Raw genomic sequence first — 23,748 nt, 5'->3', positions numbered from 1 at the left:
AATGGATCTGTCACCGTTTCTGTTTGCAACCAAAACATTGGCAGAGTGTGGGTAAAGTAACACCTAAGATCAAAATACATCACAAATGACAGCACTATTCAGAGTGGTTTCAGTGCACGAACAAAAAATGTTTAGTGTTTGGCCGGAGGTTTGACTCATGCCAGCCTTCCACACCCCAACCTGAGGATTATTGAACAGGTCACAACACTGACTCACAGAAAGATGTATAATACTGTCTGTCTGTCTGTCTGTCTGTCTGTCTGTCTGGGATCTATGGTTTGTTCATTGCTGAGTGATTTCAGGAGACACTTCCTGACACTGTTCACACTGACAGCTGCAAGGAAGTGAACACAAGCACATGCACAAGCAGCTGCAGGTCAGGGTCACGTTTAGGAGACAATCGAGCTTAAACGTGCAATGATTTCTTCATGCACGGAGCTGAGAGTTTCAGAATGCTGAACATGTGTTTTGACTGTGACAGATACTGGAATGGCCAAACATTATTGTGGTACATGGGGGTGTTTTGTGCATTTTTTTGGTAATTTCTTCTCTTCATAGTCTGTGATGTGGTTTCTTTTTCATCCACCTCTTTTATAGAATTTTAGGGTTAGGGTTAAACTCATAACAAGCAAAGGTAGGACAAAAATGCATAAATGAGACTTCATTTAAAGGTAACAATTAGTTTCTGTGTTTAGCTTGTAGGTTAAAACACATGTAAATTATAGTATGTCATTTCAAAGTTAGCTCAACCCTAAACAGAATCCTCAAAGGGTACATATTGTATCCATTTTCATTAAGTTAATGAGTGTCTCATTCATCCCTGGAACATACAGAGTCAGCCAAAATAATGTATACACACATCAAAAGAAAAACTTGCGTAAATACCTCATTTGTATAAGTACTTCTATACATATAGATACCTCTTTCGAAGTTTGATCAAATTATGATAACACTGTGTACTGTTGTATGATGTTTTCCCAACAGATGGTATTACCCTCATGAATGTAGCATCAACAAGTGGCGTCTACAACATGGCAGCGGTACGGTTATTGATTGAATAATGCAAGATCCTTTTAAAGTTGTACCTCAAATTTGAGAATGTTGTTGAAGTCCAAAGACAATGGAGGCGTGTGTTTGGTTCAGAACCTCCAACACGTCTGACAATTTCACAGATTCATAATAAGTTCGAAACACATGGTACCGATATGTTACCCAAACAGTAGTTCACCGTACACATAAATGTCTGGAAGCCAGTGGCCACCACTTTGAGCACCTCTTGTAATTGTAGAGGCCAAAGGTAACTTGTACTAATCTTGTGATGTCTGGATAAATTTGGTATTGAAATATTTATGCAAATTTTTCTTTTCCTGATGTGTGTATACATTATTTTGACTGACTCTGTATATGTTAAGTTTCAGCTCAAAATCTCCTACAGATCCTTCATTTTACAGAGTCTGTAGTCCTCAGTCCTGTTCCAAAAAGGCTGTTTCAGTTTTTGCCAGTGTGAATGCAAACAAGCTGCTGCTCACTCCCCTTTCCTGATGGTGCCATGGATACCGTCATGTAGACACCCTGCTAACATGCCAACTTGGTGTTTGTGGGTCTGGCTGGTCTGGTGGTCCTGGAAGACCGGCCTGGTTTGGTGAGTGTGCAGTTATAACATCATAAATAGACAGAAATCTAAATGAGTAATTTAAGGCTTAGTTATCTGAAAAGATACTGTGCAATGTTCTCTATCAAAAAAGCATTTTCTTAGTTTTTGTTATTTTATAGCTCTCCAAACCTGATTTATACTTGAGAAAGATGTGTAAACCAGATTTGTCACATTATGTCCCCTTTAAACATGTCACTATTGACCTCATAGGGGTGAACAGGTAAAACAAGTTTTAGTTTTTCAACTGTATCCATAAGTTCAAGCTGAAATTGTTAAAGGTTAAGGCACTTTCTCTCATTTAAGTAATTTATCAAATAATCATAAATTCTCCATTTGGATCTTCTGAGGCAGGTCCATAATTAACAAGAAAATATAGCTCATAAAAAGCGTTTAAAACCCATAGCGTTGTTGTCAATATGAGCTAAGTATATGAATAAAACAGTCAAAGCTGAGGTCAAAGTGACACCCATCAAACTAAGATTTTATCATTCACATCATCACTTCACATATTTATGAAGGATAATAGAATATGAAACATAAGTCAGTTAAAGTGTTTCTTCTCTCTGAACTTCATCTTAGATCACTTACTCATTTGCCCTGATTCATTGCTTTTAGAATCTAGGATGGATCTGCTTTCTTCTCTCTCTCAGCATCTATCTGTCCATCTGGGATGAGTCACCGACATCAGCCCTGATATTAAAACGTCCAGATGACACAAGCTTTCACCGACAAACAAAGAGCTTCTGTTTATTTGACGAGCTTCCAAAAGTAAGAAGTTTAGCTTACATCATCTTGATCTCACACATGCCTTTTAATCATCTGAGTGAGATTGTCAGAAAGCATCTAAACCTGAATTTATGTGCCAGTACATGTTGTTGACACCTTATTTTGAGAAAATTTGGTATGTTTCCCCAGAAACTTGTTGAATCCAAAATGGACAGTTTTGACACTTATTAGCAACTCTGCAACTACACCAGGGGGAAACACAATCTATACTTGAATTGGAATCTCTGAAGAGATAATGTGTAATTTCTGATAGCTGAAATATTGCTGAACCACTGGTGAATTGCAAATGAAGTGAAAAATTAAAGTGAAAATGAGGAGTTGAAATGGCTCAAAAGAGAAATATTGTTGAAGTGAAAAATGTAAGTTTAATTAGGAGCTGAAAGAGTTGAAAGTACAACAATTGTTCAAGTAAAAATAGTGGTGAAGAACAAATTTAACAAGCTCAAAGTAGAAGTGTTATTATATTTAAAAAATAATACTAAAGTTTGTTATATTGTTGAAGTGAAAAATTAAAGATGAAGAAGGAGCTGAAATGAACATAGTTGAACTGCAGCTGAATTATGGATGAATTCAGTCGGAGTAGCATAGATTTAATGAGAAAATAATGTTAAAATGGAGGCATACAGCTGAAGAAGATTAAATAGTTTATAGTACAGTTTGACAAAGTGAAAAAAAAGTTGACAGAAAAGATGAAAAGATTTAAAGTAGAAAATTTTGTTAAAGTAAAAAAGTGAGTGTAGGGGAAAACATCAAGAAAATGAAATAGAAGAAGTTGAAATATTTTAAAGCAGAAACATCAAACAAAGTGAGGAAAACGAAGTTTTAAAAGGTAACAGTAGTAGTAGTTTAAACAAAGAAATCTTATTTAAGTGGAAACAGTGAAGTTGAATCGGAAGGTGAAATAAATTAATATTGCCAACAATATAAAAGGCTTAAAGTATTACAAGTGGAAATTGGTCAGTACGGATCAACACATAGCAGGTTACCTGAATTACTATGGATTTGATGATAATGATGCTACGGTGGTGGAATGAAAAACCAAACAAAACAAAACAAAACAAAACAAAACTGGATGCTGTCTTTGGGGAGATTCCCCCTACTCTCATTTCTATGCATTATATATGATTTTTTTTTGTTTGTTTGTTTATGTATTATATGGCCCCATCCCCTGTTGTTTTTGTTGTTATGGTTGTTTTTGTCGAGGACAGCACTGTTTGTTTGTTTATGTGCTTGTCTATGTTGGTTTGTGTCTTTGTATATTTGGCTGTTCATAATGACATGTTGTATGTGTGAAGGAACAGAAACTATTTTATTTTTTGTTGCGTATGGCATAACCCTCCACACATGTCTCTCCAGCCTCTTGCTTTATATTTGTATTTATTCTTTTTCTATATTTTTGTGTGTTTTATGGAAAACTCAATAAAGATATTGAGGAAAAAAAGTGGAAATTGTTTAAAACTGTGAATTATGTAAAAGTGGTGAAAACTGCACTATGAGAGCGACATGAAAATATATAATCTACATTTAATTTAAATGGTTTTAATGGCCCAAAGTAAGCAAGATTAGTTGGGTGACAATTAGCGTACAGAGAGTAGAATAAAGATAAAGAGCTGATTTGCTGAATGTGTCATGGATCACACAGTTATGGTGGAGGTCATGACCCTTCTGTTTATGGGACTCCTACTTCCCTGCACTGTAAAAAAAAATCTTGTTGCTTTTACGGAAAAAAAACTGGCAGCTGTTGTTTCCAGAGCAATACTGTAAAAAACATCCAACTGTAAACATATTTACGGAGTAACATGTAGATTTAACATTTTAAACATGTAGATTTAACATTGGATTTAAATGGTAAATGGACTGCACTTATTTATTTATTTTCTCCACCCTCATGGTGTCCAAAGCACTTTCCAAATCCACCAGGTCCAGCTGGGACCAGTTTAGGATTTAGTGTCTTCCATGGACACTTTGACATATGGACAGTCAGAGCCAGGATTTGAACCACCAACCCTTTGGTTATTGGATGAGCCACTCCACCAACTCTACCAACCCATCACTTTACAAGTTTAAAATGTTAAATTGTTAAATGTTTACTTTTTTATAACTTTTTATTAAAAAAAAAAAAAAAGCAAATATGCCGTTATTTCAACATTATGGTCTTGCAATTCAAACGGCACCGCATTGTTTTTCAACTTACAGTTTTATTTTCTAAACACAATAGAAATACATCATTTCTACATACAAATCTGGTTTTGTTCACATACTCTTCTTGTAAAAACTACAGCTATATTTGATTTAATCGTTAACACAAAAATCTTTTCAAATAAACAACTTTGCATTGTATTGTCACTTACAGTTTTTTAATGTTGCAATTTTACAACTTTTTGGTGTTAAATCTACAGTCATTTTTTACAGTGTGGTTATTACTACAGTATTGTATCCGGGTCACGTGACAAAGGCCTGTGGCTCAGGTGTTTCCTCTCTGACCTCAGGAAACTGTTCCTATGGCAGGTTTCATGACACATATGGTTTCTTTTAAACACATCCTCCTTAAACTTCCTCTTTCAGGCCAAAACACTGCAGGAGTATTTTCACTCAGAGCTCTGACACACACACACACCCTCACACACACACACACACATATGCATTTGGATGTTCTGTGGATATCCCAACATTTATGATCACAAATATTTCCAGATGTTCCCCTGCTTCTTTTCATATCCCAATGAAAGCAGTGGACTAATCTACTCGTGATAAATGATGGATGGCCGTTTCCTCCTGGTTTGAATGAGGTTTATGTGAGCAGAGGCGCTCACTCATTGGAGGAGGCTGGATGGGAACGTAAGCGCTCCTCTTGAATGGGCAAAGAGGGGAAAGACGAGCAGAGCGCAGACACACGGCGGGCTCTGAGTCAGCTGATGCAACCAGAACACGGACCTCATTATCATTTTTTGGAGTAAACACATTTTCGTCATCAGGATTTTTTTTTTTTTTTTTTTTTTTTTTAATTACGGGATTCGCGTCATTACGAGCAGCGCGCATTCCTCAACAGGATTTGCGCATCTCCAATTGCCACCAGTCCACTGCTTCTTCAAGGGGCTGCTTTATTTTCCCTTCTAGATGCCAGTGTGGACGCTTTCGTGGTCATGATCGAGCGACTGTCGAGGCGTTTCATCTGAAGTCTTGTTATTACAAAAATGGAACAACAGCTCTCCAAACCAGAATGCAAAAACATGGATGCCTGTCTAAGACGCCTGAAGCAGGAACTGGTATGTTCTTTTGTATCTACTTCTGTTATTATTGCACCGGGAAAGGGCAATCACCACTGAAGGGTTTTGCATTATGAAGTTAATATGCAACACAATCTAAACATGGAACATGCCTTTACATTTAAATATAGATTTTATGCATGAAAACCCTTATAAAATATGAATTTGTAATCATTTAAACATAAAAAGTAGCATCAAATATGCAACTTAATATTCCGTATTGTGCTTTTTACTCTAATATTCTGTTGTTCGTAACAGTGGGGGTGCATGTGCATTTTTTTTAAAATCGCATTAATCCATGTAGGCTTAAAGCTTTGGGCACACCAATGGCATGTGGATACTATATATCCTCTTCCCTCTCTCCGTCCATTGCATCTGGGACAGATGTATGAAGCATAAGACAGTTTTCATCTACTTCCAAGCAGGACAGTTTTTAGTTTGTGGTGGGTTTGTTTTTTAATGAAAATAGAAATTTTAAATGTGAAATTCATCTTGATCTGCTGCAAGGTCTTGCTTTTCATGTGAAATAAATGAGCAGTCAGAGTGAGTTTATCACATTAATCTTGCTCTAAATGAATTTGACAGTCTCCTTTGTGGAAATGTTCACATCTTCTGTCCTGATAGCAAATTTAGAGTGCTATCTTTCATCCCTTTCTTTGGGATATGAAAACCAAATCTGTGAGCCCACCCTGACACCCAAAATCATTTGGCAGCAACGCTCTGTAGACCCATTTCAAAGCAGTCTTAACTGGCACAGATTTCATTTGGAATCATCTTCAAAGCGCACCCAGATTTTTTCTTTCTCTTTTTTTTTTTTTTTTCTTTTTACCCGGCCACTGGACCAAAGAAAAGCCGTGCATGGCTGCATGTTTTGCAACACGATCTGGTCTGTGACTCCTTGATTTGCTGCTCTAAATTAGCCACACGTCTGTGAAGTGGCACATGACATTTTTGGGGTAGTAGACCTTGAAGCCAAGAGGACATGTTGTGTTCTAGCTGCCATATCGCAGTTTGGTAACATAATAGAGAAAGTGTTGTGCCATGCCGGGGATCAAACAGGAGAACAGAGAGCAGATGCCAGTTAAAACGCTGAGGCAGTGTCCCCTGCACGGGACCATGTGCGACTCAGTCTGTTGTACAGAAAACAAAGTCCGTCTATGCCAGGGTTGTCACTTTTCTTTCTACTATGACTGATTTTCATCCAGTGCTCAGTGGAGAGTGGTAAACCAGCTCCATCTGCAACATGAAGATCACAAATGGACTTACAGCTGTGACATGGAGAGCAGCTCCTCTGAACCCACACTGACTCCACTGCACAGTCTCCTCTAGTTTTAAAATGAGCGCAGCAGTTGTTCTCCCTGTTGTAGTCCACTTACTACCAATTAAACATAGTTTATACGACAGCCCACTAGTTTGTAGACTTTACTGCTGTGTTTTATCCAGTCGGAGTACACCACACTGAGAAGCCCTTCATAGTCATTCTCAAGGAAACATTGTCACTTGGCGCACCACCAGTTAATTTTACTGAAGAAATGTGGGGTATGTAGAGTAAATCTGAAGATGAGCCAAGTTTATGCATCTGCTAAACAAGATAAAAATACACATTGCAGCACTGAAATTTTATGAACAGAGGCATGCATAGAAGTATAAATGATATAATAGTATATGAGTGAGAGCCATCAGGGTTCATGCCTGGACCTCTAATATTCTGTTAAACTTTTTGCTTTGATGATGGCACACAGTAACTGTGGCATAGTTTCATCAAGTTTATGCACTTTCACATTTACTTCCTTCATTTTTTTGAACACATAATGTTGCTGAACCTAGACCTGATCAACTGGACCAACCACAGATCATAACACTGCCCCCACAGGCTTGTACTGTAGGCACTGGGCATGATGGGTAATCACTTACTCTTCCTGTCTTCTCACGCTGATGCACGTGTTACTGTGGAACAGGGTCAGTCTGGTCTCATCAGACCACATGACCTTCTTCCCTTGGAACACAGTTCAATTTGTACGCTCTGTCAAGTCAATGTTTTCTAAGAAATGAGAAACTACTCACTGCATCAGTTAAAGAACATGCTGAAGGTGAAACATTTTAATCACTGCAGTAAATGTCCAATGGAGGGATCTGAACTATCTGCTTGGTCAAATCCAGGTGGGACTTTTTATTTACCAGGCCATGTAAAAATGTTAATTTTTGACACATTAAAGCGCAGCATGCCAAAGATAGCAAGACTCTCCAGAGATGTTTTTCACAGGCAACGAAATAAAATGTAACTAAAAAAATACTACTTTGACTTTGTTAGAAACTCGATAAGTGTTGAACTTAACATCTAAGTCAAAGTCATAGATAACAAAATAAATATCAATGAATAAGTCTAGAGGGGACCAATGTTAGTGTATGTCACAGATGTTTTTTTTTTTTTTGTTTGTTTTTTTACACCAGTAGCTGTGTTTCCTTAAAATGTCAAACCAATTTGAAGAAAACCTTTGGAAGTTTGCAAAAGAGAAATTGCAAATTACACACATATCCATGAATTTCACAGTATACGTGAGTTTAATAAAGAGTAGAAGAAGAGCATTCCACTGCTGTAAAGGTGCACTGTTGTAGCACTTAATTACAATATCTGAGACGACATCTGTCCAGTTGGCTTAAATTACTTAAGCATCAGACTTTATTTGAAAAGGTGTGTCTATTTATTTTATGTGCTTACTGAAAAAGGCAAAGCCCCCCTCACCTCAAGATATATGTCAAGTTTTAAACATTTTCCATTTTCGATAAAGATTTTCTAATGTGACACATCAAAACACAACATATACACATATTGTTAGCCTCATAGCTTAATTGCCTAAGTCATACACTATATAGACAAAAGTAGTGGGACACGTTGAATTCAGGTGTTTCTTTTCTAACAGGGGTCTGGGATAAAACAATAATGACAAATGTCATAATATAGTTTTATATTGTGATAAATATCATTGCACCGGTTAGTTCAGTTTAAATTGTTATTTTAGCTTCCAAAATGACTCAGAGGTTGTTTTTACTTAAGTTCTCTCGACATGGATTTTGTTTTTGTTAGTATTTTTTTTTATCCATGACTATAATTTAAAGTGTTCTACCTCTAAATTTGTAACATATTTTTCATGACTGTAAATAATTTTCTACCACAACTAACCATCTGCTTTCTTCACATCTCACTTAGGAAGAAAAATTTCCCATTAAACATTGAAGAAATATTGATGTTAATAAACTGTATGGGCAAAAATATTGGAACACATCATGGCTACAGCTGTAAGATGTCCTATTCATGCTGATTAAACATCAATATTAATAATCAATGTGATATTTATCACAATATAAAACTACATTATGATATTTGTTATTGTTATTTTGTATCCCAGACCAGACCCTGTAAGAAAAGAAACACCTGAATTCAACGTGTCCCAGTGCTTTTGTCCATATAGTGTATGACATAGGTAATTATGCTATGAGCCTAACAATATGTTAAAAATATGCACCTAACAATGTCTGGAGAGTGACAAGTCTTCAACTTTACAAGATGTAAATGAACTTGTTAATTTAATCTAAATCAAATTAAACAACAAATTAAATTCCAAAAGAGCAGAGTAGTTCATTTTCCAGTGACAACAGTGTGATATATGAACCCAAGGCTCCCCAATAAAGTCACTTTTAGTACACTGAAACTCAATACACGCTGTTATCTGAAAGTGTGAACACTGAGGAGGTCAGTCTGTGTGAGGTACAGTGAGTTAGGTCACACTGGAACATTTGACCTTTGACCTGACACGGTCCCTGATTATTTCTCTGCTCTGCTGACCGCAAGTGACACTGAAACTCAGATCTCACAGATCAGTTTTCAATGGAGGAATGTATGATCGTTTTTCATTTTTCTATTTGTGTTACTTCAACTGAGCGGAGTTTGTCAGCAGGCTGTCAAGTTCAGGCAGTTGCTTTAAGAGTATGGAAATGCCTTAGAAAAATGCATAAATGACATATTTTTAAGACCAATATGACTCATTATCCATACAGCAGACAGACAAAGAGTCATGAAAAACATATAAGCCTTTCCTGCCTGTTTGAGGTTCAACATATGAGTGCTGACATCCCTTTGAGTCATCTTGTCTAAACGCTGGTTTCACACCTGCTTAGCAGCGTCATTTCAGAAACTTACGCATAAATCACACCGTTGAAGCTGATTTCACATGCATCATGCTCTTTCATCCCTTTCACACCTGAGGCACATCTCTAACTGTCACCTTAGTATTCAACACCAAAGGCAGCGAGCATGAGGTCATGAAATTTGACTCAAACACACACTTGCGGCTGCGCGCCTCGAACTGGCATAGTCTTTGTTACCTTTAGGTGTGGTATCAAAAAAATTTGTAATCAACACAAAGCAGTGAAGTGGTTTAGTTTAAGCTCGTTTGTTTTGTGTCTCCCTCATGGCTCCTATTCTCTATAACCTGCCCTTCCTTCCCCTCGGCTAAAAATGGCCCTGCTTGTGGTGGCAGCTGCAAAGTTTGCGTGGGTGCTCATTGTGTTTGAGACAGAGCCGTTAACCTTCATACAAAGCCTGTTTATCATTGTGCAACATGGAAAATGAAGTCACTATCCAAGATGTCAAATTCAGGATTATTTAGGATTTATTGTTGCTAAGGAGGGTTAGATGTTTGACTCTGCTGCTGTTGTAGCAACATGTCTCAGCAATACTCTGAAACTCTCCCTCCTCTCCTTCATCTCTTAATCACAAGACGAAACAATTTCACCAGTATTTCTCTCTTTCAGTTAGACCAGTTTGGTGTCTTCGAAAGCATATGCAAATGCACTCTTTGTAATATCTGTTGCTAAGGATCAAAATAGTCAAAGATAGACAGAACTCATGTTTGCAGATGAGAAAATGTATTAAAGAAAAGTAATACTTACTCATTTTATGTCATGTCATTCCACTGATGTTACAGGAAGAAACATTATACATTAAAATACAATACAATACAATACAATAGTCTTTATTGTCATTGTGTGTACAGTGAAACTAGATTAAATTTATTAATGTTAGCAAAGGGGATATAACTCCATGAACAGGTACCCAAATGAAATGCACCAGTACACTGAATGAAATTTTAGATTACTCTGAATTTTGAGATTGTTGGAAACATTTGATACATGGTAGGTATACAAGTCAACAAAATATGTGACATAAGCATTTTGATATATTTGAATGCAGAAATATGAAGGCTGGTTCCCATTTAGTTGCAAATGTCACATCTGTACTTTGTATAAAGGCAAAAGAAATTTGCTTATAATTTTTTGTTGCTACTACAATTGAACAATTGATGGCTAATGCGTTAAAATGGAATACATAATCTACAAAAACTGGCAAATTCATCACAGTTCGTTGTTATAAGTTGTAGGTGAACATGATTAGGAATCGTTACCTATTGCTGAACAAACATACATACAGCAGGAAATAACTGTTATAGGAAAAGGGAATTACGTGCAGAAAGCCTCATTAGTTCATGGCATGGCAGCCCAGACCACATGTTTTTTTGCACTTGATGAATGGAAGCCCAATTCAACTTTTCATGCTGTTTCTGTTTTACACAATTTCTGAACAAAATATCTGCCTTTTAGCTGCTAAAAGCTCTATTATCTTTGGCTTCTCTGTGACTTTGCCTATCTATGGTTTTGTGCTGTACAGTGAGTTTTTGAGAGCCTTTTGGCTGCCTCCTGGAACTGGAAAGTATCAGTAGTGAGAGACCCAAAGCAGTGAGTTGGACACTGTTAAACCAGACCAATGAGCTGAAAAATGTTCAAACGTTCTGTGGAGCAAATGGGAACCCGAAAAATGTCTCATAACCCATATCATTTTAGTGACTAATTTGACATTACACTTTGTCATTTGGACTGATGAAACACTACCGAGGTCTTTACTCTGGTTGTAATAAGTGTGCAAAAATCTCTATTTTACACCAAACCGCATAAGCTGCACATGATCAAAGTTTGATGATATAAGCCCACCAATAAATCATTGAACTCAATGAGTTTCCAAATTCTCTAAGTAAAAATAAAATAAAGTCAGGCCAATCACCAAGGCAGCTTACAGAGATCACACACATTTTATGCTCTTGTATCTTATAGTCCTTTTGAAGTCAGAATATGAGGGGGCAGAACCAGTAATCTCTGTAAAATGAACGTCACACTTGATGTCATAAGAGTGGGCTGGAGAATTGGCTGTACACTTTTACTGCCCACACACACACAACACACTGACATCAAATGCTGTGTTTATCCGAGGATGCATCTTAATTTTTACTTCCAGTGAAGATTTGTAGCAAGGAGGACAGCAGACTGTGTCCCAAACGGTCTCCACGTATCTTCTGGCAAAGATGATGATACGGGTCCTAATCATCCTGTGTCTCCCAAAGCAGCATCATTTCTGTTGATGAGTTCAGGAAACAAGCCATTAAACCCTCTCCTATCTCTGACAGGGAGTCTCTGCTATAAGGCAGGTCACAGGGTTTACACACATGTGGATGTGAAGTCAAATAAAGCACATCTTTTAACACTTGCAGGTGGTTTAGATTTAATTTCTCCAGGTGCAGCGATACCTGTCTCAGAGGTTTTTAGCTGTTTAGTGGTTGTGGTTCTGACAATATCAGAATGCAAACACTCATCTTTCATATAAACCTTATCACCTGATGACTATCACTGAATTACAACATGCTGAAAGGTAATTATGGAGTCTCAGCCTGGAGATGCCTAAAATGGGCAAGAATTGAAGCTTTGGTCCTTTTTTCCAACAAAATCTCCCAGAGAACCATTACGTTTCTGCCAAAGCTGATTGCTTCTTTAAATTCAAACATGAATTATAAATTAAAAGAAAATGTTGAACTGTCAGATAAGACCAAGAAAAACACTCAATTTGGGATTTTTTCCCTAAAAAACTTATTTTGTGGCCTGAAAACCTATGAATGTTCCAGCTCAGTCCTTTAAAGTCTTACTTCCGCTGATGAAAACATGAAAACAGAAGTAACTAGTAAGATGTAGCAAGGTTAGATTAGAACCAAGAAGAAAGCACCCGGAGAGCGCAGACCTCAACCAAGACAGAGCTGCCCCCCCACCCCCATCACCACCAAAATTTAATCATTTCTTCCTTGTGCCAGTATCAACATTTCCAGAAAATTTCATGAAAATCCATCCATAACTTTTTGAGTTATCTTGCTAACAAACAAACAAACAAACACACACACGCAAACACACAAAGCAAAGTGATCACAATACCTCCTGGCAGAGGTAAAAATATGGAATTGAATCACTAATTCCTAGTCTAATTCCACTTTGATTAGAAATTGGTTATGTTAAGTGTTTAGCCTGTATGCAGATTATAACATTTGTTCTGTGGCTCTTTCTGCCTTTGAGTCTTTCTGAAAGTACAACCCTCAGAGTACTGTACTGAAGTGACTCAACCTGGTTTACATGCACCTTTTCAGTATAAAACATTTGCTGCAAAAGTAATGTAAGAAGTCACATTAATTAAGCAGTTACATAGCTGTATATTACGTTTTTAACAGGGTGATTTGAAATTGGTTATGTTTCAACTGTAACCATCGCAACACTTATAACATATGACAGTAGACGATTCTTGGAGGGTAATTAATGGCCACAGATAAATGTGTCATGACCTAACACAGGAGGCATTTCTGTCCCATTTTCTTATGTTGAACATTATTCACACTTTTTGCTCTCCTGTACATGACCCTGAGGACACTGGGACCAAACAGAGTCACCACATAACCTTCTTCGTCAAAGAGACATTCATCCCTGTGTGCACAGTAATTTATTTCCTTCATTGCTGCACAGCTTTATTACCCTCTTGATGGTGACCTCGGGGCCGTTTGTGGTGTGTCCAGCGGTAAAGTCACAGAGACCCCCTCTGTATCCCCTCGGACACAGACCCCATTCCTGTCCTTGACCCACACAGGCCACCATTCATTTTTAATTAGGGGAGGGGTACACTGTATCTGCACTGCTGCTGGCCAGCTCCTTCTAAACAGGAAGACCTTTTGGGTGTGATAACCTTGGCCTCTGCATTTCCTCCCCTTCAGCCAATCACAAGCAATAAACAACAACAGTGAATAGCCTGCATTTTGTAGCCAGAATAGAGCAGTGGTCTGTGCTGAAATCACCACTTGTTTGTGTGTTTACTTTATGTCCAGCTTGTGCCGCTTTTAACATGCAACAACACATATGCACATGGCTCAAAAAAGACTTTCACACAAGGCATGTGTGGACGTGTGGATGTGTAGATGTGTGAGCTGGTGTTTGCACAGTGAATTTATTTTTCTTCCATAAGCAAAGCAATGATGACAGAGAGAGCCCTATCTCAACAGACAGCACTGATTTATTTATACTTCATGGTATTTAATTCACTTTCATGCATATTAAATGGACTCTGGAGCCATCTTTCCTTAAGTAGCTTGATATAAGACATAAAATAAAGAATCAAGTGATATTTTTTTCTTTTAAGTAACCAGAACTTTTTAATTCTTCTCCATTCAACATTAACTCCAGATTCCCAGCTATTGTTCTTAAACTTTGAAGCATGCAAGTCTTAATTAGTAATTATGTTTGGTTGGCTGGATTCACTGCAGCCAGAGGAAGAAGGGGCGGGGAGGGGGAGGGGGAGGGGGAGGAGGGTAGTTGGACAGACCCAGTTTGTTAGATGAATCCCTTTTCATTCATTCATTCATTCATACTTTCCCTTGGCTGGTTTTCTAACATGATCTTTTTATAGAAATACAAGCTTGTTGGGTAACGTGGCTGAAATATTCGAAGGCATTAGCGCAGAAGATTTAACTAAACTCCCCTAGACTGGATTAATGATGCCTGTGTTGCAATTCCCTGCAGCCCCAATTTCATTCCCCTTCTCTTAACTTTTATTTCTTTAAATTAAATCTAACATCCACATGTTCATGGCTAAGACCCTGAGGTGCTGTGTTAGGTCCTGTCAGGTCTTCCTTTGTCCTTAATGAGCCCCTCAGACGATTAACACATCTAAAAAGTGAGACATCTCAGGATGTGCAACATCTGCGTCTCAACCCGAAACCGCTGCAGGACATTATTTTCAAATCTGAGTGAAGGCTGAAAAGTCTGACATATTTGGGCCGCAAAGTTCAGCTTTGAAATGGCAGTGCAGTGCCTTGAGTTAGCTGGCGTGGTAAAGGTGGAATAATAGGGTTTAGTTTGTTCCTCTGTTTGCTCTCCTGAGGCAATATATGAATTATTAATGCTATCCAAGAATAGAAATGCCAGTAAACAACTCAGCGTGTTTTAAATAACCAGGAGGAATGCCTGGGCTTTTGGGGATAATGGGAAAGTTGCATGTGAGAGTTAAATTAGGGTGCTTTGGTGTGCATGTGTAAACAGGTGCGGCCCTCTCAGACTGCTTGAGAACGGCCTGCTGAGTGTGGGAGATGATATTTCAAAAACAAATTTAATACTTTTAAAAGCTCCACATCTCACCGGCAGCTCAGAGTGCGGTAATCCCTCCACTGATCCCTGCATAAACTTTACCGAAGCCACACATCGGCCTCTGAAGATGTAACAATTATCCATAACTCGTCATCCTGTCAGTAGACTTGTTGACCTTTGATGTGGAGGAAGGTAAACCATAATTACACGCTCTTTCCCAGTCTCTCCCAAGATGCGAGCAATTATAACTAATGAAGTCAGCCATATGTGTAAGACACAGACATGAGACAACCCTATTGGGCTAATTGCACCCACCTTCACTGCCTAATTTAGTGAGCCAGTGTGAAGCTCAGAGGCTTTTGTTCCAACCATGTGCACTGATAGGCTTATTATGTGATCTTACAGGCTATTCACGCCCCTGTGCACCTACTCAGCCATATGCTCCCAATGAGAAAGTGCTTCAACCCACAGGTGGAATGATAATGATGAAGCATATTGGATTGGTTTCAAGGGGAAGTGTCATTTGTGTCTGTAGTTCCTATTTTACAATAGAGTTTAATATATGTCAGAGAATATGACATATTTTCCAAAAAAACTTTTTTTTCTGATTGACTTTTTTATTTTTACAACCTGAACATTACATTTTAGGCCCTTAATTCAAAAAAGGATATTCCTATGATGATGTAATATTCCACTAATATTCTTGCATATTCTGAGTAAAAGGATTTTTTCCAAATTTCCCCACTAGTGGCACACTTCAGCACTCCCACTTTCTTTCATTCCTTTTTAAAAAGCTCAGTGTTGGAATATTTGCATGTACCCAAAATGTTGTAAATAGCCAAGTCTTTCATGATCTATAGAAGTACCTACCTACAGAAATGTAGGCTTTTCTTTTGGCCATGCATTACTCAGCCAGGCAAATCGAAGCTTGTTGGTTAGTGTACAATGCAATATGCTCTGTGTTGCAAGCTACTGTAAAACCCTATATTCAGTATATTCTTAATATTTTGTATAGATACAAAATCATCAGTCAGAAAATTCATCATTTAGAATTAAGGCTAGTTTGGAATGTTAAAATTTTGGTGTGTATGTAAACAGATTATAATTGTTAATTGTTGCACCTCTGCAAATAAGATAATAACATAGCATGTAAGTACATATAATAATACTTATATAATAAAAATGTATATTTAAAAAATCTGAATTGTTAAGTGCACGTAAATATAGATCTTTTCTTCTTTCTGTCCTTTATGACAATAAAATGAATCTTTGGGATGTGGAAGACACATTGTAGGACGTCATACTTTAGTGAATACTAAAACCAGTTTATCAGTTAATTAGCTCATACAGAAAATAATCTGCAGCATAAAAGGCCCAGCCCTACTTTAAAACTTAGCTTTATTTCCTTTTTATTTATTTATTTACATACATTTATTCAGTGTATCTAATTTTATACATTTGCATATTAATTTAAAAGTCAGAACATTACTGTAAATAATCAGAATAATAATAATAACAACACTAATGATAATCCCACCTGTAACAACCTTTCCATCTCTCACAGTGCTTATAAGTCTCTTGTTTACGCTGCTTCTGTCAGTTGTTCTCAGCAGCTTCTTTTCCCACCCGGGGTCGACACAATCACTGCTTCGCCAAGATTAAATATCACAGTCTGGTGTTACTACACTTACATCCCCCACTTCTCAGATCACTACCCCCAACCTCCTCGTGTGTTCTTATGGTGTCATCCATAATTGAATCCATCAACAGTTCCCTCTTCGACATCTAAACATATGGCGGGGGATCCCTCCCCATCACACACATAAACATACACCTCCCCCACCCCCCACCCCCCACCCCTGCTCATCCGGCTGACTCTCACCGCCCCTCTCACTCGCTGTCTTCCCTCTCATTGTCACTCCGTTTCCGCCTGAATGACCCCACCCCTCCGCCCCACACCACCCCGCCATTTGAGGATTAATGTCTAGACGGGCAGTGCTGATTGGCTGCCATGCCCAGCGGTGTCCCCCCATTGGAGGGAGATACATATAGGGGAGTCAGTCTGATCCTTTTGAAAGGTGGGAGACAGGGACAGGCTGGCTCAGGTGCAGACTACCATCAAAATACTATACACACACTCTGGGAAATCTATACCTGCTGTTTTGTGTTTGAATTTTTAGAAGGTAAGGTGTGGACTTTTTATTTCTAAACTGCTTTTATAGAATCAGCTGTGAGTTTTCTTGACAGACGAACATGCTGGAATCAAGTAGCTGTTAACTGAAATCATCATCTCTTGTCAGTTCTCATGCTCGAGGCCTCTTTTATGTGCAAATTAACTGACAGTTATTTATGCTGTTGAAACTAGTTCTCAAAGTGTAGGTATGCTTCATAAGTTCAATGCCAATGTTTTCCCACACACTTTGGCACATATCTCAAAATTCCCTGCATGCTTTCTCTTGTCTTCCCACAGAGGTTTTTTTTTTTTTTTTTTTAATCGAGAAGTTCCCAGCAGGTTTAAACATCAGTCAGTTGCTGCCTTTGCCAGGATGTGCAATGCACATGATGATGATAGAACCTGTTGTTGAAGCAAATAGAGTCAAAGTCTGGGTCAAAAATATGTACAATTCAAGCAAACAAGTTAAGACAGAGGTCAGGATGCTGCCTCTGGGCATTTTGTCTGCCTTCAGGAGAAGACAGTTACATCAGGTCACATGACAAAGGCTCTCAAACAGATGAGTGCAGAAAGATGAGGATAAAGGATAAAAGCAGATGGTATGATTACTGCGGCGCAGAGAGAGAATGTAAGAAAGACCAAAAAGAGCTGCAGAGGAGAGAGAAAATGTAAGATAAAGTGAATGGAAGCATGTAGGATAAATAGAGATTGAAAGGTTACATTAGAGACGAGAGGAAGAAAAAAAGCTAGGCTATTTTACAGCTGTCACGGGTTGGATCCTGTCTCATACGCTGCCATATGGGACTCTGGCCTGTCATCCAAAACTAGGTCACATGACCCATAATTAAACAAGGTGCAGAGCCTGCAAAACACTGGAGAGTCCAACCAGCACACACACACATGAAACAAGCCTATTTCTGTCATTGTGTATTCTGCTGATGCTAGATTTGGGCTGATGCTGAGCTGATGAAGATTCAGGATCATAATAATGATTGTAAACATGATTTGTTATATTCATTTATGTTATTCAGTAAGGTGTGCCAAGTTCCTCATTTTTAATTGATAGAATGAACATGAAAAAAACACAAGATGGAGGATGAATATATATATAAAATCTGTGATGCACAATAAGACTATTCTCAAGTTGCAATGACAAGATGACTAGCAGTTTCCACCACATCAATACCAATTAGTCTTGATGTTCGCTGACTGTCTCAGTGGTTTGCCTGAGTAGTGTGAATGCATGGCCCATACACTGATGTGAATAATGATTGTTTCTTTTCTCTTCAGGTACTCTTGCAATAAGAATACAATTTATCAATAGTGCAGTTCACTTTTGAATATGTTTTGTCTGCAGCTGTAGACACACAGGGCCTTATTTCCCACTAGACGCAAATTCACCACCAGTCTTAACCACAGTCTTGATGAAAACTACTTTTGTTGTTAAACCTAAGTGAACATGACAGACTTTTATCTCTCTGTCTCCTCAACAGCTGTCTATGAAAGAAGCTGGAGATGGCCTCCACGCTCAGATGGATTCAATGATGGGAGCTCTACAGGAACTTAAGCTTCTTCAAGTTCAGACTGCGCTCGAAAACCTTGATATTTCTGGTCGGCCCATTAACCGAGGACTCCCACATCCTGCTCCACAAGCTCCTCCCAACGTGCCAACTGTAACGGCTTCTGCTTCAGGGAAAGACCTCGGGACGTGCTTTAGCCACGACATGCTAGAGGAGCCCAAACCAAGTCCCGTGCCAAGTCCTAGGCCATCTCTGGGGAGCAGAAACACCATCAGTGGAGATGAGCGCAGCCTATCCCAAAACAGAAGCAGCCTCGGAACCTCATCCACTTCATCCTCCAGCCTAGAGAGTGAAAGTGAAAGTGGAAGAAGTGCAAGAAGTGAGAATGACCTGGAGTCTATACCCAGGCGCTGGTCTGGATACACTGCTCCACAGGTGGACTTTTACGGACCAGTCGTGGGAAACCCTCCACCGGAGCCCTACCCTCATCCGCAACCTCCGTGCCGGGCTCAGGCGGTCGACCTGCCAGGGATCCTGTACAGCCTGTCCAGAGAGGGTCCCTCTTTAGACAGTGAGTATTCCCAGGAGAGTGCAGACGACGGCAGCGACTGGACCTCTTCACTCATGAGCCGCAGCCGTAACCGGCAGCCTCTAGTGCTGGGTGACAATGTCTTTGCAGACCTCGTGGGAAACTGGCTAGACCTGCCCGAGGTGGAGAGGGAAGAAGGGGAAGAAGAAGAGCGGAAGAAGAGGAGGGAGGAGAGGATAACAGATGGAGGGGCGGATAGACCGGACACCCCTGCTCATCCTCTACGCCTCAGTCGCTCACAGGAGATCTGCAGGAAGTTCTCACTTACTACAAACATCTTTAAGAAGTTTCTACGCAGCGTTCGGCCAGACAGGGACAAGCTGCTGAAGGAGCGACCTGGCTGGATGGCCCCCGAGCTGCCAGAGGGGGACCTGTCCAAAAGGCCCAAGAAGGTCGCTGCTAAAGGTTCAAAAGGCAGTTTCTACTTGCCATTCTGGGCAAATGGACAGCAGGGCAAAGGCAGGCCATGCCCACATCTAGCTGAAGCAGAGAGGAACCACCACCCACAACACCACCTCCCCCAGATCCACCATCAGCCATTTGCAGGGATTTATTTAGACAGGAGACAGCTACAGACCGGACTGGAGAAAATGCAGCCCTTGTTTGATTACAACACAGCTGTGTGGGTCTGACAGGAGCCAACAGGCTGCCAGCGATGCCAGGCTGAATGAGTGACAGGTGCTGGGGGATTTAGCGGAGCTGGATGGGAATGAATGAATGAGTTATGTTCCAATAATGAACCAACACCCCAACGTGTCCTATGACTGAGAGATTTACAGGGCAATATTTTGTCTGACAATCCTATAACTTAAACCTTGTTTGCTGTATGTGTGTTTGGAGGCCCAGTTCAGATCAAATCTTCACCACTAGACAGCTGAAACTTGTAACTACTTGCTATGTGCTGCTCTGCAACATCCTGAAAACTTGCCAGTTTACACAACGCAATAGGACCGGACGGTGTATCGTTTCCATAGCAACAACTCTACATCTCTTCTAACTGCCAGCTTTTTCAGCTTTTTTATTGCTGATATATTTTGTGGCACCTTTTTTCCATCAATTCCCACAGCAGTTCTGTCATTTAGAGTTGTTATCACTTCTAACAAGCACAAAAATATTGTACTTCATTTCACCAAGAGGATGGTTGATGATGATATTGCTGAGCTATAGCCTTTACGTAAGCGTTCATTATATAACGCTATCTTCCAAAACCAGGTTTGTCAGCCTGAATTGCAGGTAATCTTATCAACGTGCTGGAGTCAAGCTGAGGTCACATGGCTGCAACTTCCACTTTAAACATCCTAAAAGACTTTCATCTCATTTCTGTGAGGTTTTGATATGAGCTGGGCCTAAGTGTGTATGTCATATGTTTGAGGATTCATGCTGCAACTTTTGTATCATTCAGAATTGATCTAATGAGTGTGAGTGTTTGACAGAGCAGACTGGATGTCTTAACAAGACAACATAAAAGTGGACATCTTCCTAAGAATGTCTCTTTCATCGTACTTCCATCATTACGGATCGTTTTAAAAAACATTCATCTTTACACTTCTATGCTACAGGAAATACTGTCATATATCACTTCTTTGCATCTATAAATAGATCACCAACTGTTGCATTTCATGGTTACTGTTTTTATAAATGATGCTACAAACAGCTGTTACTCAACGCACTGCCACTGAACACAGTCATAAGCTCCCTGTTGTTTCCAACAGGACTCAAAGCCTTGGAAACTCAGGTTTAACTGAACCTGTCAGTCTCATTCATCTTTCTCAGGGAACGAATGTCAACCAGGAGGAAAATATTACAAATGAAATAGTCTTGCCTCATCCCATTACACCTAGTTGAACAATGCAGCAATATAACACGTCAATCTAAGATTGCACATTAAACTTTTAAATTTGCCCCTCATTATCAGTCGTGTTGTGTTACCAGTCTCTGCCATTTAGACATGGCACATGTTGAGTCAACTGTCAGTCCTCCTGGTTTATTACGCAGAGCGATGGCCAAAAGAATAATGACTGACTGATCGCCATCTGGTACCTGGACGTTATGGAAAGCTCAGTCGCTGCAAGCTTGAGGAAGATGCAAATCAGTTTGTTAATCCTGAGGAGTCATGGATGAGCTGAATTATGATAATGGTGTCACATACTGTATATACAGGTGAATATATTACAGGGCTACAGCACTAATGAGACAGTCTGGACTGGAGTTAAAGACCAATCATCTCTGTCAGACAGAATTTAAGTCGACAATATACAGATCATTGTACATAATTGTCAGGCAAACAGCAGCAATAAGTAACATTTACAACAATATCTCATTGCATGAGTTTGATTATTCTGCACAGATAAAAAATGTCACAGTAATGTCACATTACATTTCAGATCATGTAAACAAAACCACAGATACTCAAAGTGATGATATTATCTTTGGCTTTCAGTACTTTTTCTCTCGGTTTTCAAACTTTTCCAGTGTTTCTCATTTCAAGCCGCATCCTAATAGCTTCCTTTGCAAAATGGCATGTTTTTTTCACAGAGGACCACAGTTTGCAAGGACAATCTGATACTTTTTTATGAAAGTAAAACAACCAATTTCACTCAGTTACAAGTGTTACAGAGACCAATAAACTTAGCCAGCAGGGATTAGACCCCAAGTCTTTTGAGTGTCTTTGCCAGCAGATCCATATGGTGTCTCAGTATTCAGGTCAATACACAGAGCTCATTCAGAGGGTCCAATCCACAGACAGCTTCTGCTGAGACGTTATGCCATAAGGCACAGTCTGAGATGTCATATCACACAGTATATGTATGTAAATGTAATATTATTTCTTCCTATTTACAGGTCTCTAAGTGTAATATTAAGCACTGTTAAATATTTTTGATTGGGGTTCTGCGAACCTTCAGTAGTGATTTTGTGTCATGTGCACTGTAAAACTGTCACTGACTCTTTGTAAATTAAAACTGTTTTCAGAAATGAATGTTGATCTGTGTCTTTATTGTTGTTTACTTAAGTAATGGTAATAGTTTTATTTTTATGTTTGTATGTAGTTTGAATTAATCTGTGCCAAACCTATTACTTTTTAAGGATCACCTGCTAAATGTGACATAATTACCTATACGTGACAGTAAACTCTTCACACATAAACTAAAAAGACAGGCTGGCAGAAGTTTATAAAATGCAGTGTAATTATAATGATAATGATATTTGAAAAGACAATGTTTGACCATCTCTCCGAGTACCCCGGCTTCCTCCCACCATCCAAAGACATGCACTGATAGGTTAATTGGTCAACCTAAAATTGCCAATAGGTGTGAATGTGAAGGTGATTGGTTGTTCGTCTCAACATGTCAGTCTGCGATGAACTGACGACTCGTCCAAGGTGTACCCTGCCTTCGCCCATAGGTAGCTGGGATTGGCTCCAGCACCCCCCAAGAACCTAGTGAGGATAAAGCAGGTTCAGAAGCAGAATGAATGAATATCCGATCAAACTGCCAAATGAGCAGAAAATGATCTGACGATTATAAGACATTGAAAGGAAAATATTACTCTAATGAACTTTGAGGTTTTATTCACCTCAGCAAAACAATGGAACTGGATTTTGTTTTGTTTTACTTTTTATTGTTTGGTAAATGTTATAGCTGACCAGTGGCAGTGGTTGATATAACCATAGATTAGTTTGCTGCCATAACTTAATTTTGGTCAGCAGTCTAAATGCAATGTCTAAATGTTTACAATGACAGGAGAGAATCCAATTCAATCACATCAGCACTGAAGCAAACTAAAAGGAAGAATACATTTCCAGAAAAAGGGCTGAACCATCAGACTTTAGCATGAAGCCTGTTCTTTGAGCTGCTGCTCTTAGTCTGATTTGTTTCTGCTCTGTTCTCTCACTCCACTAAAGTGCTGCTGCATGACTAACAGGTTCAATGAGGGCGAAGTCAGCAAATCACTCAATGCCTGTGCATCAACTGTGCACTAAATTGATTCTAAATCTGTACCACAACTCCATCAGCATGTTCAATAAATAAACAAAAGGAACATGAACTGGGAAGCCATGCTCTTCATCACAGACACTTCATGACATTTAATCCTTCAGATCCTTTTCATGAGACTGCAATCAAACCACATCAGTCACCTCATTTTTATGTCCTTAAGCAATTTGTCAGAGGAATGAGGTCTGAAGTGTTAAATCTCTGTTTACAGTGTTCACATATCTCCTCAGTTATGTTCATGTTTTTGTGCTCTGCATTACATCATTTTAT

The 23,748-nt window shown here is 39.0% G+C and overlaps 1 protein-coding gene across 2 annotated transcripts; it reads left to right on the top strand.

Annotated features, from left to right (window-relative positions):
• The first annotated feature begins 5,321 nt into the window (after nucleotides 1-5,321).
• Nucleotides 5,322-22,463, top strand: inka2 (inka box actin regulator 2). Of its 2 annotated transcripts, none has more exons than XM_030134618.1 (2): nucleotides 5,322-5,706; nucleotides 18,871-22,463. In XM_030134618.1, the coding sequence occupies exons 1-2, from the start codon at nucleotides 5,635-5,637 to the stop codon at nucleotides 20,116-20,118; spliced, it is 1,320 nt and encodes a 439-aa protein (XP_029990478.1). In that variant the 5' UTR covers nucleotides 5,322-5,634; the 3' UTR covers nucleotides 20,119-22,463. The 2 variants fall into 2 exon arrangements, with proteins under 2 accessions (XP_029990478.1, XP_029990479.1); XM_030134619.1 differs by lacking the exon at nucleotides 5,322-5,706 and adding an exon at nucleotides 17,279-17,387.
• Nucleotides 22,464-23,748: the final 1,285 nt, after the last annotated feature.

Source organism: Sphaeramia orbicularis, chromosome 5 (genome assembly GCF_902148855.1).
Source record: "Sphaeramia orbicularis chromosome 5, fSphaOr1.1, whole genome shotgun sequence".
Lineage (NCBI taxonomy): Eukaryota > Metazoa > Chordata > Actinopteri > Kurtiformes > Apogonidae > Sphaeramia > Sphaeramia orbicularis.
This window is presented reverse-complemented; position numbering and strand designations above follow the sequence as displayed.

Coding starts and splice junctions, on each gene's coding strand:
- inka2 (XM_030134618.1), top strand. CDS start 5,635: ATGGAACAACAGCTCTCCAAACCAGAATGCAAAAACATGGATGCCTGT. Junction 5,707..18,870: donor GACGCCTGAAGCAGGAACTG/GTATGTTCTTTT, acceptor TCTCCTCAACAG/CTGTCTATGAAAGAAGCTGG.